Below are 15,760 nucleotides of genomic sequence, written 5' to 3'. Positions count from 1 at the left end.
CAAAGAGAGTTACGGTAACGGCCTTTGATCCTTTGATGCGGCAATCCCGCAGCATTAAATGTTGCCGTCGATGTTGCTGTTGCAGCTGCCAGTGGTTGCTCGTTTTGCAACAACAGCTACAATGTCTGGTGGGAAAAGCAACAGGTGCTACAGATCAACATTCTGTCAAGCGTCCCTCCAGCTTCACATCTCTATCGCTGTCTCGTTTCTCCCTCTTCTCGCTCACTCTTTTGTGCAGCTCTAATTTCAGCAGATTATCATCATAATTGCATTGCTCTTGAACGCTGGCTGGCTGGCACAGCAATGTTGCCATTGCGGCCAATTCAAAAAGGTTGAGAAATCCACAATTTATTGCAATTTCGCTAAGAATATTATTTATGCATAATTAATGTGTCTAATTCGATTTTAAAATACGCTTATGCGCAACTTTGTGTGGCAATTATTATTTATAGAAATGAGTTGATTTCTTTAAATTGAATTTAATTTTAATCACAATTTATTATATGTTTATTTTAGTCAGAGTTCCTAAATGTAAATATTTATAAAATCGACTTTAACTAGGCTTAACAAAAGTTATGACAATTTAATGGTAATGTGCTTACTAAACAGATTTTGTTCTATAAATATTTTTTTGTCTTATAATTGTATATTACGTTTTTTAAACTGTTTTTTTTTTAGTATGTTTACTCTGTTTAAGTAGAAAAGGTCAAATTATTATATTAAAAATATAGATATAGTACTACATTCACAAAATAACATAGAGTATAACATTCCAGATATTGACCCAAATCTACCAAAACCCGTAGTAAGTAGACGATTTTGCTCATGCACAAGTATTTCTTATATATGTATCTTCAACCTTTTTTTTCCGATCGTATCCAAATTTTTAGGAATCATACAAACTAAAACGGAGATGCCTCCTTCTGTTTGTTACATTCATCTCATTGAGGTGCTAAGTTATAATACCCTTCTACCCTGTTGGTAGCGTTTATAATCATTCAAAAAAAGTGCACATACAATTTTAATTATCGTATCGAAAAATTGTAGAAAATTACAACACTATTAACAACTTTAATTCAGCTAAATTATTAGTCTTAATTTATGTAATTTGTTCTAAACACTTTAAAATTAATAATTCCATAAAATTTAATGATTAGGCACATACAAAAGTTGTTATTATTGAGTTTTCAATTTAAGCAATTTATGTATGGTATTCAAATAATAGCAATTATCAAAATTAGTTCACGAAGCATAATCGCTCTTAACTTACATATATACATACATACATATGTATGCCAATGATTGCAAGTAATAGTAGATTAAGATTTAATGTACATTCAATTAATAATTTTTGTTGGAAAAATAAATGTAAGCAGTAAGCATTTCATCGATTTATCAAATAGGATGTTCAGTATATTTTTTTAAGCGGTATATTATTTGGTATACTTTAAGAATAATATCGCAAGAAACCATAACTTCTTTCAAAATAAGTGGCGGGCATCTTTTCTTCGTGTTTCTTAATATGTATATTTATTATTTATAAGTTCATATTCATATGAGATTAAATAAAAGAAATGAAAAATTGTTGTTGAGAATAATAGGTAAAATACGTTTTGTTAAATTAATGTAAAGTGAATGGACTTAAATGAAAGAGTAAGTTGGGTTAAACTGATTTAAATAGAATGATATTTGGAATTATTTGTATGGTTCATATTATTATTTTGAAAATTAGAACTATTTATATATTTTATTGGATTAAATTTCAAACAATTTGACTAGTGGATTTGTCTTGAAATACAACTAAACTTTGAGCAAGTCGGCAGCTCTATGCATTGGTTAAACGTAAAATTAGCAACGGCAACAACTTGTAGAGTCTGCAGCAAAGCAAGAGGCATGTGGCATGAGGCATGAGGCATGAGGCTAAGAGGCAGCCAGTTGTGTTGTTGTGTTGTGTTTTGGGGCATTTGGGAGTTAGCTTGAATTGCTTTGCCTCTCTCTTGCTCTCGCTCTCTTGCTCTCTCTCTGTCTCTCTCTCAGTTTGGGTTGTTGTTGAGTTTTGAGTCTGCTCTCCACGCTCCACGCTTGCTGCGGCTCACTTGGCGGCAAATTGCTGTTGCATGGCCATCGTCGACGACGTCGCTGGCGTCGGCAAAACAACAAAGTGGAATCTCTGCATTGGGCACACGCCATTCCCAACATCAAAGAGCGCCGACCGAGGCACAGATTTCTGAGGCTGCCGCCACCGTTGGGGCAGCAGCAGCCAGAGCAACAACAACAACAGTTGCTGCTGCTCATTTGTGTTTTGAGGCGCATTGTGCGACGCGCGTGTTAAGTGGACTGTGAATATGAAAGGAAAGTTCGAAGTAAGAAGAAAAAAATCAACTTTTGCCGCCAAATAAATGCAGACAAGGCAGCTCCTGCCAGCAACCAGCAACCATTGTCCACAGTCCAGTCTGTTGTTGTTGTTGTCGTTGCGTCTGTCTCCTTGCATCTTGCGTCTCTCTCTGGTTCTTAATCAAGAAACGCATCGGCGGCGTATCACAGTAGCACTTTAAACGTAAATTGCTTTTAACATGGTTATTACAATCTTAACGTTTGTCTGGCCGGCCACGAAGCACTTCAGGCAACAGGTTGCCAGTTGCCAGTTGCCAGTTGTTTGTTGTTGTCGGTTGCTGCTTGCAGTTGCCGCTGGCAGCAATAGAAGTCAATGTTGCTGTTGTGTTTTGTAGGTTTCGTTTCGATTCGTTTCGTTTTGTGTGTGTGTGTGTGTGCCCGTTAGCTTGGCAAACGTTTCGATCATCATCGGTCTTTGTCTCTCTCTCGATCCCCTCCTCGGAGATTGTTGTAATTATGATTGCGCGATTATGATTGGATTAGTCGGATTGTCGGTAACTTTTTGCTTGAAGTTTTCGTCTTAATCGAAATTGTTTTGTGGCGGAAATGAGGCAAATGCCAGGCCAGCTGCTAATTAGTTAACGCGCTCTCTCTCTCTCTCTCTCTGAACTACAGTAAACCAATGAAGAACGAAACACCAAGAATAGCAGGCAACATCAGCAGTAGAAACAGATCAAAAGGGCAGGCCGCAGGATTAAAGCAACAAACAGCAACCAGCGAGCCTTTTCTTTGCCTGCTTTGGCTGCCTCAACACTGTTGCGGCTCAGGGCGATAATCTTGCATTTAAATATTTCGCTGGAAAACACGCAAAATCCGCTGACTTGTCACACCTTGTGGCCAGGTAAGTTCACACAGCGACAACTGCAACCAACAGCAGCAACCACCAGCAGCAGCAGCAGTTGCAACAAACTGTGGCCTTGCAAGTATGCAAGTATGTGTGTGTGTGTGTGTGTGTGAGTGTGAGTGTCAGGTGATCAAAGTGCGTGCCGCTGATTAAAAAGGGGGAATTTGTCGCCCTTTTATACCCTGTAGTGAGCTGCTGTTGATGGGTGAGTGAAACATGAGAAAGGTAATAAAATAAACAGCCATAAGAAAGGAATGAAATAAGATCAAGATCATATCAATAAATATAAAAAAAATAAATTCAATAAATAAAATAATTAAAATCAATGAATTAAACAATATAAATAAAATATTAGAACAAAATCAATCAAACAAATAAGACAGATGCAATCAAGTGTGTTCGACACAAAACGATAAAAAGTGCGTTATTAATTAAATTATATCCCAAATTAATATACTACAAAAATACTACTAATATACTAAAATCATTATTTGGTATATTAACATAGTATTTCATTCAAAATATACCACAGAGTACAAGATATTCCAGATTGTTAGCCACAGCAACTAAGAGTGCAGTAGGCACTTTTGCCCATAAAAAAGTATTTCTTTAATAACTTCTACAATTTTCAAAAAAAAATATAAATACTATAGTTATTATTGAATGTCGCTCTAGCTTCAAAATTACATTTGTCAATTTTGGTCAATTTTCCGTCCCGAAAGTAAGCATTTTTTAACAAACTTAATCTGCTGCCGAAAACATCTCCATATCTTATAGTCTCTGAAACACAGAAAGACAGACGGACTATATATAAACTTTTAAATTCAATAAAAATTTCGACAAAATGCAATAGTTAAATCTTGTAAATTATGTATTATATATTTAGTTGAATTTATAATTAAATTTAAAATATTATATAATATTATAGCAACCACAAAGGCAAGTTTTATATAGTATGTTATTTTCAAAGATGTTGGGAAATTTTATTTTGTTTATCTCTTACGGTTTTGGCCCATTTTAAGTTATATAAGTTATATAATAAATAATAAGTTGTAGCAAAAATAAATACATATTTCAATTGCGAATTATATATTATGATGTCTTCATAAGTAACTCCTTAAGGAGATTTATTTGGGCCTAACATACTCAATTAATAAATAGATCAATCTTCATTATATTTTAATTAAAACTGTGACTGAAAAATGAACATATAAAAATTAATTCCAACTCTTCTCTGTATATTGAGAATATATTAAGATTATGTAATATAGAGGATACCTAAAATTTGAACCAACTCTTCTCTCAATATATTCTGAATATGTAGAGTAGAGTTGGATCAAATTTTAAACATCTATTTTTTAGTTACAGTTTTTATTATGTTATAATCAAGAATGATCCATTTTTCATGTCATCACGTATTTGTATTATTTGCAGGGTATGCTCCTGTTGATCATTGACTAGCGTAGAGTAGAGTGAGGCAGCTTGTCGCTGCAGCGCAAGTATTTAATTTCAGGTAAATTTGTAAGATAAATAATTGTCGCTTACCTGACGCGTCGCGCTTCAAAGAACTTCATTGTGTTTTGCATATGCAGCGCATCGATGCATTGTAACTTTGGCCAAAAGGACCTTCAAAAGGACCGACTGTAAAAGTGAGTGCAAGTGTGTGTGTGTGTGTGTGTGAGTGAGTGTGCGTAGATTATGGACAACAGCAGCAGCGACAGCGACAACGAGCGGCATTGTTATCATCAGTGTGGGCCTTTTGTAATGTCTCACGCTGGGAGCGGATCACAACAGCGGGACATGGACGATCAATAACGCTCGGCCGCATACTTTTGAAGTTGACTGTAAGTCGTCGCTCTGGGCTTGTGCTGCATCAAATTTAGGTGGAACTGCGCGTGTGTGTGTGTGTGTATGTGTGTGTGTTAGTGTGCCATGCTGTCAAAACACTCAGAATGCGCCACACACGGCGAACATCAGAGTGTGTTTTTATATTTTATTTCACTTTAGCATTGTTTTTTTTTGTATGATTTTTCAGAGCAGATTGAAACTTCACTCGCTCGTCGCATGATGACGAATCGGAAATGGTTCCACAACAGCATCGATAATCAATAAGCCGAGAAATGTAAGAACTCTTACACGAGCCCAAAAACTGAGACTCAGAGACAGTCACTGAGACTCAGACTCTGACTCTGACTGAGAAGCAATCTCCCACTGAGCGCTCATCAAATTGTGCCAAGATTTACGAGCCCCTTGATTGAGTTTTCTTGTGCTTTGAATACGAGTACGGCAAACTTCAGACAGGACCACACCACAACACACACTGCACTCCGCACACAGCAGAAAGAAAGAGATCTCTGATCGAAGATATCGCCACCATGGATCCAACATTTCGGTTAACATTGTCTGCCAGCAACAGCCACAGCCACAGCCACAGTTGAAGTTGCTCAACTCGCCGTCTCAGCTCTGTGGCAACACGCGTTCTTCCTTATAAGATGACAAATTGTCCTCGGATATTTGCAACATCTTGATTGAGTGCTGCTACATGCCGCAGTCGGAGTCACAGTCGAAGAAAACATTGTGGTAGTTTTAGAATATTGCAGCTAAATGAAGATTACGCATCAATCTAGGATTAAATGGCTAAGAAATCTGGAATTAAAAAGAGATATTGGTTTTTTAATAAGATACTTAAATTAAAATAATACTAATAACTTACATACATGTTGCAATTTTCAGGAATTTTTTTGAGTCAAAACTCTTTTGACTTTGTCTTTTCAAGTATGAAAAAATGTTGAAATAAGTGTGACATGGCATAATTAATATCAAATGTTATGAAATGTATGTTTAATATGTAACATATGTACATTAAAATATTAATGTATTAAGGCTAAGAAGAAATAAGTCAATGATATATTTGATACTAAAATTGACAACTTAATATGGAGGTTAATTAAATATCCCATTTATATGTATAGTTAATAAGAATTTAAATAGTCCATAAATGATATTAAGTTCAACTAAAATAGATGTAGGATTAATTCACCACAAAGATTATCAAACAATTTGATTATAGCATTCGGCATACATTTACATTAACATAGAATATTTCTAATCAACTGATTACTCTATTGATTAGAAATGATTTATTTAATTGTATATTCCATTTTTCTACTTGCGTATAAAGAAAATAATTTACACGACAACATAGCAAAAAGCATTATATAATTCATCGCCTGTTGTTAAGAACGTAATCAGCTGAAAACTAAGTTAGAACTAAGTTCTGCAAAAAGAGTTTTAAATATGTCTATGACATTACTCGGGCTGTCTTAGGCTGCTTTATGATAAGGTCCAGGACGATGACGATGCTACCTACAACTACCACGACAAAAGCAACTTCGAAAATGGAAGCAACAACATCCGCTCCGATTTTTAAATTATCTGATGTGTTGAGTGTTGGCGCCATAGACAACAATTTCATTAGGACTCAATCTTCTTTTCAGCTAAGTTTTCTCTTTCTGCAACAATCTTTTATGTTTCCAAATCTATTACGATATTGAGGATTCCCAATCAGAAGATATTATTTATTCACCGTTTTTAGTTAGGCTACCTTTATTAATATCAAAAACTAAACTAATTGAAACCTTCGAAGGACTCACAAAGTGTAACTTAAAATGTTTTGAGATCAACATTCATTGAACTTAACACTTACAACATTCATTCACAAACCTCAAATGCTCACTAAAATAATAAAACTGTGTATTTGTTAACCTATTTAGTTGTAAACAATACGTGTACCCCACTTCTCATTGATAATATTTTCGTGGAAAGTTACTCGAAACAGCTGAGTACAGTGAAGAAAGGTTGCACCAGCTGCACAAAGTTGCCAAAGACAAACAAAAGTCATATTATATAAGCGCAGTTGTCAGAGGTAAAGAGTCAGTGCATAACACGATGCGTTTAATAATACTTTTTGGTCTTCTTGGCTGTGTGTTGCTTGTGCAACAGGCTCAATCTCTGGCTACAGGAACTAGTCCCACTAGTCCTACTAGTCCTACCACATCATCTGCAACTACGACAACAACCGCAGCAACAATAACTTCAACTTCTTCAGATTCAGGCAGCAGCACTACGCTTAAGCGCTATCGTCGATTGATTAAGTCCTTGAGAAAGGAGAATAAAAGACTGAAGAGAATTATTAAACTTTTGAGAAGGCGTCTGCGCAAGCTTAATAAGCAAAATCGAGGATAACTGAATGAAAACACACACACAGACTATTTATTCCATTGTCGTCATAACTGAAATATATATTATTATTGAAACGTAATATGCCATTGATCTTAATAAAATAAACTACACTTGACATCAATTAAAATGGTTTCCTTTTATCTTTTTTAATACCAATTATTTGCATTTTTTAATGTATTTTTAATACTTTTTAGAAAAACATTTATTTTAAAATTTATTTTCTATACTAAATTAGTATACCAAAAATATACTAAAATATACCAAAAAACTATATGTGGTATTACTATTACTCTTAAAATAAACACTACAATACAAAATATAACAGATTGTCAAGCAAAACGACTCGATAGCATTAGAATTTTTGCCATATAAAATGATGTCTTCAATAACTACAATATAAATATGTATAGAATATATGTATATACTTTATAGGGTCGGCGATGAATTCTTTTTCCTGTGACAAACATTTACTGGAGCCATAAAGTTATAGTGGCCTTCTATTTATACACGCTATCAATAGTGTAGAAGGGTATCATAACTTTTTCCCAGCAGATACCAACAATATATGTACTTATATTTATAGTATTTAAATTTCCTAAAATTTTAGAGGTTATTAAGAATGTATGACAAATTTTGACTACTCCAATCAGGTTTCAGCTGCTTTGGCTGACAATCTGGTATATTTTGCACTCTATGGTATATTCCGAATGTAGTACTTCAACGATATATCAAATACGACTTTTAGTATATTTTTTATTTTTGAGGTATATTTTAAGAATAATACTGCACTGTTTTGTATTACCGGGCTTCTTCTTACTTCTTTTTACCTGTTGAAAATATAATTATGGTCATTAATTTCCTTTTTTTGAATTGTTCGATTCATTTAACAACTGTAGAGATTAATAATTTAAAAACCTACTTTATTTAATTAAACCGCAGCTTCGAATGCATCCGTAGGTAAAATTCAAAATATGACACTATTATTTCCTCATCTTTCGAAAACGAAATTTCAATACTCAGCCTCTCCAGAAAAGACTAGACACTATAGCTTCTTGATTTTTATTTGGTACGCTTTTTGGAAATCTCTTAAATTTTCTGAGGACTCCACTTGCTAAGCCCCAAAACAAACGAAGCCGCTACTATAAAGATTCATCCTCTCTAGAAGTCAATATTGACTTATCTCAGTTCTTTTGCATTTGTCTTTGGATTTAGTGTTGCTGATGCTTATTTAATTTGCGATTGTCATTATTAGCACTAATTTGTAAAATTAGATCAATTGAAATACTAATCTTTAACCGAAATAATATCTTTTATATTTTCCCCTCTAAATATTTGTATCATACATTTAAAAATATTATTAGTTTTAAAAATTTGTAGAATCAAGAAGCAAATTTTGTTGTTTCAAATTATATATTGATATTTATATAAGATCCTTTTATGTTTATTCCTGCTATATATCCGCCACTTGTATGAGATTCCATGTCTGCTCTCGAAGTCGTCTCGTACGCGTTTATTTCTCGGTTGAGGTAGGACTTTTGCTGCTGCTGTTGAACGTTAAACGCTGCGCTTGAGCATCAGCATCAGCATCAGCATCAAGGTAAGTATAGTCTTTCAGGGCAGCGATTATTTCGATAGCAGCCATATGATATAGGGTGCCCATTTAGCCAGGTTGCATTGTTGTTTATGGGATGACAAATTGCGCTGATATCGCAACATGTTGATTGAACGCACACGCGGAAACATTGTAAGCAGTGAGACAGTGAGGAGGAAGTGGAGAGGAGTTGGTTGTTGCGCTTTTGGGAAGCATTCTCATACCCATAACCATACACGTACCTCCATTCCACATACCCTTTGCCTTGCCTGTTACCCATTCCCATTCCCAGTGCCCATTCCCAGTGCCTCGTTCCCATTCTTGTTCTGTGCGCGTGCTCATTCGTTTGAGGCTTGAGGCTCGAGGCTGGAGCTCGACTTGCGAGCGCGGGTTTCGTTTCGTTTCGTTTGGTTCTTTACTTATTTTTTTTTTTACACAATGCAGCGCAGCGGCCGCATGAAAACCCAAAGAAATAAAGAAATAAATAAAACAGGCAACAGCATAAAAAAGAATAAAAAACACAAAAACACAAAGAAGACTCGAGATGCCGACAAAGTAATAAACCAATTAGGACATCAAAGTGTTCAACCGACAGCAGCAGAGGCAGCAACATCAGCAGCAGCAGCGGTGGCAGCAACATCAGTGGCAGCAGCAGCAGAAACGGAGCTAGAGATCACAGAGATTTGCGCTGATCCGACTTTGATTCTAAGCTACGAAACGCAACCTACATATGTCGCCAGTCTCACCTCAGCCTCAGCCTCAGAGCGAACCCTCCAGGCGTGCCTCTCATGCATGTCCATGCCACATGCCCATTCCTGCCACAGCTAGGCGAACGTTTTGGTTGCTTTTTTCATCTTTTACGCATGCGGAAATAAATATGAAACCAGCTGAGAAGGATTAACGGAAATGCGAATGAAAACTGGAAACTGAATCCAAGACAGCAAGACAGCCGAAGCATATCAGGTTGAGTTTAATGAGTTTAAATGGCACATAGACAAGCTTAGTGAATGGTATTGATGATTTGGATAGAAGTGGAACTAACAATCTTCTAATGCTCTCTTGAAGCAACGGGAGTGCTGCAAGTGTAACTAATGGAACAACATTCTAGAGTGTATGGGATATTATTGGATTATATAATAAACATTTCTTAATCGATAACTAAGTGAATCGGCACAGTATATAGTAGATCATATAATAAATATTAGGTGAATTTCCTACAAAAATTCTAATTGCTAATTTACAACTTAGCTCATTTCTAACAGGAATGCTGAATGTTGAGAACTTTCTGAAATATTATCAGAATTTATTTAGCAACCATTTCTTAGTAGATAGCTCAGTAAATTACATACAGCAATGTTAAAGCTATAACAAACTGTTTATTACAGTTAAAAGCATGATGAATTTATGCAATATTTTAGATTATTTCATATACATTTGTCAATCGTCAACTCAGTCATTTTTCCTTCAGGAATGTTAATGCTGATTGTAAGGAATGTACGGAATTTATTTAATAAAGATTTGTTAATCGATTCAGTGAATTTCATATAGGAATGAATGTTTAATAAAAAGAAAATCGTTCCTCATAGTTAAGTGCCGAATTTATGCAATATTATAAATAATTTAATACAAATTGAGATGACAACTGAGTAAAATTACTAAGAAAAGGCTAAAACTGTATCTGCGAAAACTTTGAGCATACTGAAGTTGTTTTAAATATTTCTAAAAGTGTGATTCAAAATAGTTTAAAGCATGCTGAATATAATTCATTATTAAAGATTGTTTTGATCGATAGTTCAATTAATTTTCAACAGGTAATGGCTCGGCATAATTTAGAGTATGCTGATTTTATGGAGTTATTATAGTTTGTTAAATAGACATTTATTATTCAGTAACTTATTGAATTTTCACATAGTTTAAGCCGTACTGAATTTATACAATATTATAGATTATTAAATAAACATTTGCCAATCGATAAGTAAATTTCATACTGAAGTTATGAAAGTAACAGTTAGGATTTCTCCTAGTTTAGATCATGCTGAACTTATACAATATCATAGATTATTTTATAAACATTTGCTAACCGATTTTCCCACCAATTTCTCAAAGATTTCTCCTCAATATATAGGCTTAAATATGTCACAAATATATATGTTAGACTATTCACTTGTGTTTGTTTTAGAGTGAATCGCTTTACGAGCTCAATATTTGCATTATAAGCTGGCTAATTGATCCATGAATGGGGCCTTATTAAAGACACGTAAAACAGAGGCTTTTAAATTTGTTTCACATTTCGTTGACTAGCTGGAGTAATGCCAAAAATAGTGGCCTCCTACTATATTATGGAGATGGGTTCGTTATCATTTAAATCATTGCAGAGACTCCCCCGCTCCGATGAACGGCGAAAGGGGGAGAAGGGGGGAGAGAATTGGCTTCATTAAGAATTTAAAATACACACATAATTAAGGCACAACAAATAGCTCTGGCAACAACAGCGTCAACAACTTTGATATGGGGCACAAATATATGGTATATAGAGAGATAGATATATCGAAAAACAACAGTAGCAGGCAGCATTTAGCAGTAGCTACTAAATGAAGGCATAATTAAATCATAAAACGTTGAGCACATCATTAAAATCGTTGAAATTGCTACTCGACTTGAGAGGCGACAACAACAAAACGCATGCCGTGAATTCGATTCGATTTTTCTGTCTTAATATTCAAAATGCATATTTAATAATAATAAAAGACCGACAGCGGCAACAACAACAACAACAGCAACATTTGTTTTGTATATTTATAAAGATTTTTGTTTATTAATTCAAATGGCGCTTTGTCGCTGATTTGATTGGATCATTGGATCAGCATTGGCGGCATCTCGACCACTAAGGCATCATCATCATCATCAGCGTCAACGACATCGGCATATTTTGTAACGGCAATCCTCTCCAGCCTCCACCTTGGCTTTAGGCACTCTCCTCCCCCCTTCAATCACCCATCACCCATTGAGCACCTTCCTGAGACTGAGACTGTCTGGTTTGCTGACGCAAAAGCCCAAAGCGTCGACGTCGGAAGCGGAGTCGGAGGCTGTGTGGCACGGCACGTGGTAAACGAGATGCACGCTTCAAAGGCGCCGGCCACGGCCCACCTAAAAGTATAAATTGAATACGAAAAGAGCAACAACAATAACAGCGACAACAACAACAACGCGAGCTTCGGCCTAAACTGGTTGCAAACGCACATAAACCATTTAAGCCGAAAAGAAATCGCTGCGCTGGCTGGCAACTCTAAAGATACAAAGATATGGCCAAGCGCCCAAAAAGCCAAAATGCTGCTTTCAATGATATTTTGTATATCAGCGTATGCGCCTACATACCCTATCTACACAACACTTAGGCAGGGTATACCTATTGTTGCACAAATGAGGGCAACAGCTAAGATTGGAATTTAGATAGATATATTTATTAAAGCATTAAAAGTAGCAAACGACATATAGTATATGTATTAATAAATTTCTAATCGAGATATTGGAGGTTTCAGAATGATAATAATAATTTGTTTTGACTTTCTAAAATTTTGTACAGATTAACTATTTAAAGTCGTATTTTGACTACATAAAATTATTCGATACAATACAACGTATTAATGACTTAATACTTTAACGGCTAATTGTCTTGCGAATATTAAATCTTACATGTAAGAATATTTTAATTTTTCATGAAATTTATAATTCAATTCTAGTTGAATAACATTAAGTACTAATAAATTATATTCAGGAATAAGTCAGCTTAAGGGTTACAATGCTACAGTTCTCCTCCTTTCAGTGGAGTTAACTTTTAGAGACATGTTGTATATTTATAAAGAAGCTTTGTTTAATAAGCAAAGTACTCGTAGTTTAAGCCACCTTATACTACTTAATAGATATAAGAGTAAAATTAAATTGGAAGTGAGGATTATATTTATTTTTATTCCATTTTTGCCTTCATGTCCAACTGTCCGTATAAACACCTGCATAGATCATGGAGATAATTAGAGATATTGATATAATGTTTGTTATGTACATCAAGTTTTTTTTTAAATTCTTTCACATACGGCCCCGAAAATCGAAGCTAGAGTCTCAAATTTTTATCTATAGTATTATGATTTTTGAAAATTTGCGATCAGTCCAAAATTGTAAAAGTTATTTAAGAAATACTTTTGTATGGGCAAAAACGCCTTTTTACTACGGGTCTTAGATGCTTTGGCTGACAATCTGGTATATTGTGAATGCAGTACTAAATAAATATACGAAAAGTAGCTTTTGGTATATTTTTAGTATATTTGCGCTATATTAATCTTGCACACTAGGGTGTTTTTAAATATAAAACTATATTAATATACTAAATATAGACTTCGGTATATTTTCAGTATTTTTTGGTATATTAATTTTTCACTCTATTATATATTTTGATCGCACGATATTAATATACCAAAGGATACTTTGGTAAGTATTTTTTTGGTGTATAAATACTGCACTCTTTATTTTTCATTCACAATCGGTTGCGGGTATCTCACAGTCGAGCGTGCTTGACATTCATACTTTTTCTATTTTGAATTCAATTAATATACATATATATTCATACATATATAAACAATCCATTCTTCAAAGGTAAAATGGTATAAAGTAGGCAACACTCTTAGAATCTTAGGGTATCTAGTAGTTAAATAATCCTCTACCAAAGTCGGCATTCTTGTCAGTGTTATGTGCGTCTGTATCTGTGTCTGTGTGTGTCTCTGTATCTGTGTCTGTGTGTGCGTCTGCGTTGGGTCACCCACTGGTTGAGCGCGGCTGCTGTAAGAGATCGATTTGAATTGGAATTTCAAAGAGGCCGCATTTCATTTCACAAAGTCAAAACAGTTAATTTATATCATGTCGCGACTACTGGTCTTACTGATTTTGCATTTTGTCCGACTGCTTGACTGTTTTTTGGTTGCTCGACTGGCTGCCGCCTGCCGTCTTTCGAAATTGAAATATGAAAATGAAATCAATTTGGCCAAAGAAAACCTGATTAGCAGCAATCACAATCTATGCAGGCGGATTTCTGCTGCTGTTGATTTGCTTGATATTTGTATTTAGTTTTGTTGCTTTTGTTTCTATTCGGAATGGGTCCTAAAATTAGTCAGATTATAAATGTACATACACATATGTGCGGTCATAAATTCTGCTTTTGATTTTACGAATCGTTTTTTTTTTTGTTTGCCTTCTGTTTGAATCGATAACGAATTAATTTGAAAGATGCAAATTCACATGAATGAAATCGCAAAGAAAACGAAATCACAGCGAACCACACAAATCAAAAACTTCGATATCTGTATCTGTATCTGTCAGATACATTTGCGGGTCCTTTGTAGCTGGTGCGTAACTGAGTAGCGAAGGACAAGGACACGGTGTCAGCAGGTGCAGGTGCACACAAAGTTGCCGCTGAGCTCGGCTAATTTCAAATTACACACTTCATTCGTCTAGGATAAGTAAGGTTCGAAGACGAAGACGCAAACGAAGTGAAGCGAAGCAAAGAGAAGTGAAGTGAAGACTGAGGGGTACACGTCAACAGCGTAACTAAGCCGCTTTCAGAGGCAACCGCAATTGACAGCGCGCCCCCTTTTGCCGGTGCCGCTGTGATCCTGCAGATCAAAGTCGCCGCACCGCCCGCGCGATCATCCGACAACGTTGTCATCGTTAATGTGCGTGCAAGATGAATTTTTTCGGGCATTGGGTGTGGCTTATTGTAAGGCAATTAAACCATAGTGAAGCGTGTCTTTCTTCGATAAGAGATCCGTTGTTGCTAGACAACAGCACGGTGATCTACGAGGACACTTTTAACTATTGTATGTCCATTTTCTTTCATCTGTGCCGCTGTCAAAGGGCGTAGCCATCAGTTCAGGTTCAGCTCTGATTTGAAAGTAGTTTAGAGAAAAATTAATTAAAATGAAGGGAAAAGAAGGGTTTTAGAAGACATGTAATTTGTTAGGCTTAAATATCCTTTTCGAAATTTAATATTTGAAATTACTTGTAGCGAAGAAATTGTAGTAGAGCATTAAACAACAATATTTCATGCTTATCAAGACATTTGTTATAAAAGTTTTGCTTGAAAAGTAACCGATTTTTCGAAATGTTAATTTGAACATGCAATATAACAAACAGCCCAAAAGTATGATACGCTTTTTGTGGCATAATGTAAAGCAGCGAAATTGGTTTCGTTAATTTCTCGGAGTGAACTAAATTCGTTAAGCGCCCGCTGATTTCGTTAAGTGCCGCTGTTAGCTAAGCAGAGTTCGAAACCTCATATGTTCGTGTGCTCGCTAAGCAAAGGGGGTATAACAGAATGTCCTGGCACAAATTGAATTAGGTCGAAAGGGGAAAAGGAATTGTGTAGTATAAGTTGTATTACAAAATACAAATAAATTTCCCAAACCTTAAACTACTTATAAATAACAATAATAGCTAATACCTAATAACTAAACCAATATATGACTCATGCTACATGAAATTTGTATTAAGTGAAAACAAGTCTGCCTAAGAAGACAAGTAGCGAGTGCTAAATTGAAATCATTTTCATTGTAAGCACACTTAACGCTAAGTGCAGTTGATTGCCGCTGTCTGCGAGCAAATACGCTCTAAGTACCTAGTTCAGATTTCACATACTACAAGCG

General features: G+C 35.3%; 1 protein-coding gene across 1 annotated transcript in view; it reads right to left on the bottom strand.

Annotated features, from left to right (window-relative positions):
• Positions 1-5,852: 5,852 nt before the first annotated feature.
• LOC132792264 (kin of IRRE-like protein 2) overlaps positions 5,853-15,760 on the bottom strand; it is a 144,149-nt gene continuing 134,241 nt past the window's right edge. The window contains exon 7 of the mRNA XM_060801547.1: positions 5,853-5,884. Coding sequence (XP_060657530.1) covers positions 5,868-5,884 — 17 coding nt within the window. The 3' untranslated portion in view covers positions 5,853-5,867. The remainder of the gene's footprint in view (positions 5,885-15,760) is intronic.

This window comes from Drosophila nasuta, chromosome 3 (genome assembly GCF_023558535.2).
Source record: "Drosophila nasuta strain 15112-1781.00 chromosome 3, ASM2355853v1, whole genome shotgun sequence".
NCBI lineage: Eukaryota > Metazoa > Arthropoda > Insecta > Diptera > Drosophilidae > Drosophila > Drosophila nasuta.
The sequence above is the reverse complement of the archived record's forward strand: the minus strand, read 5'-3'. Positions and strand labels throughout refer to the sequence as shown.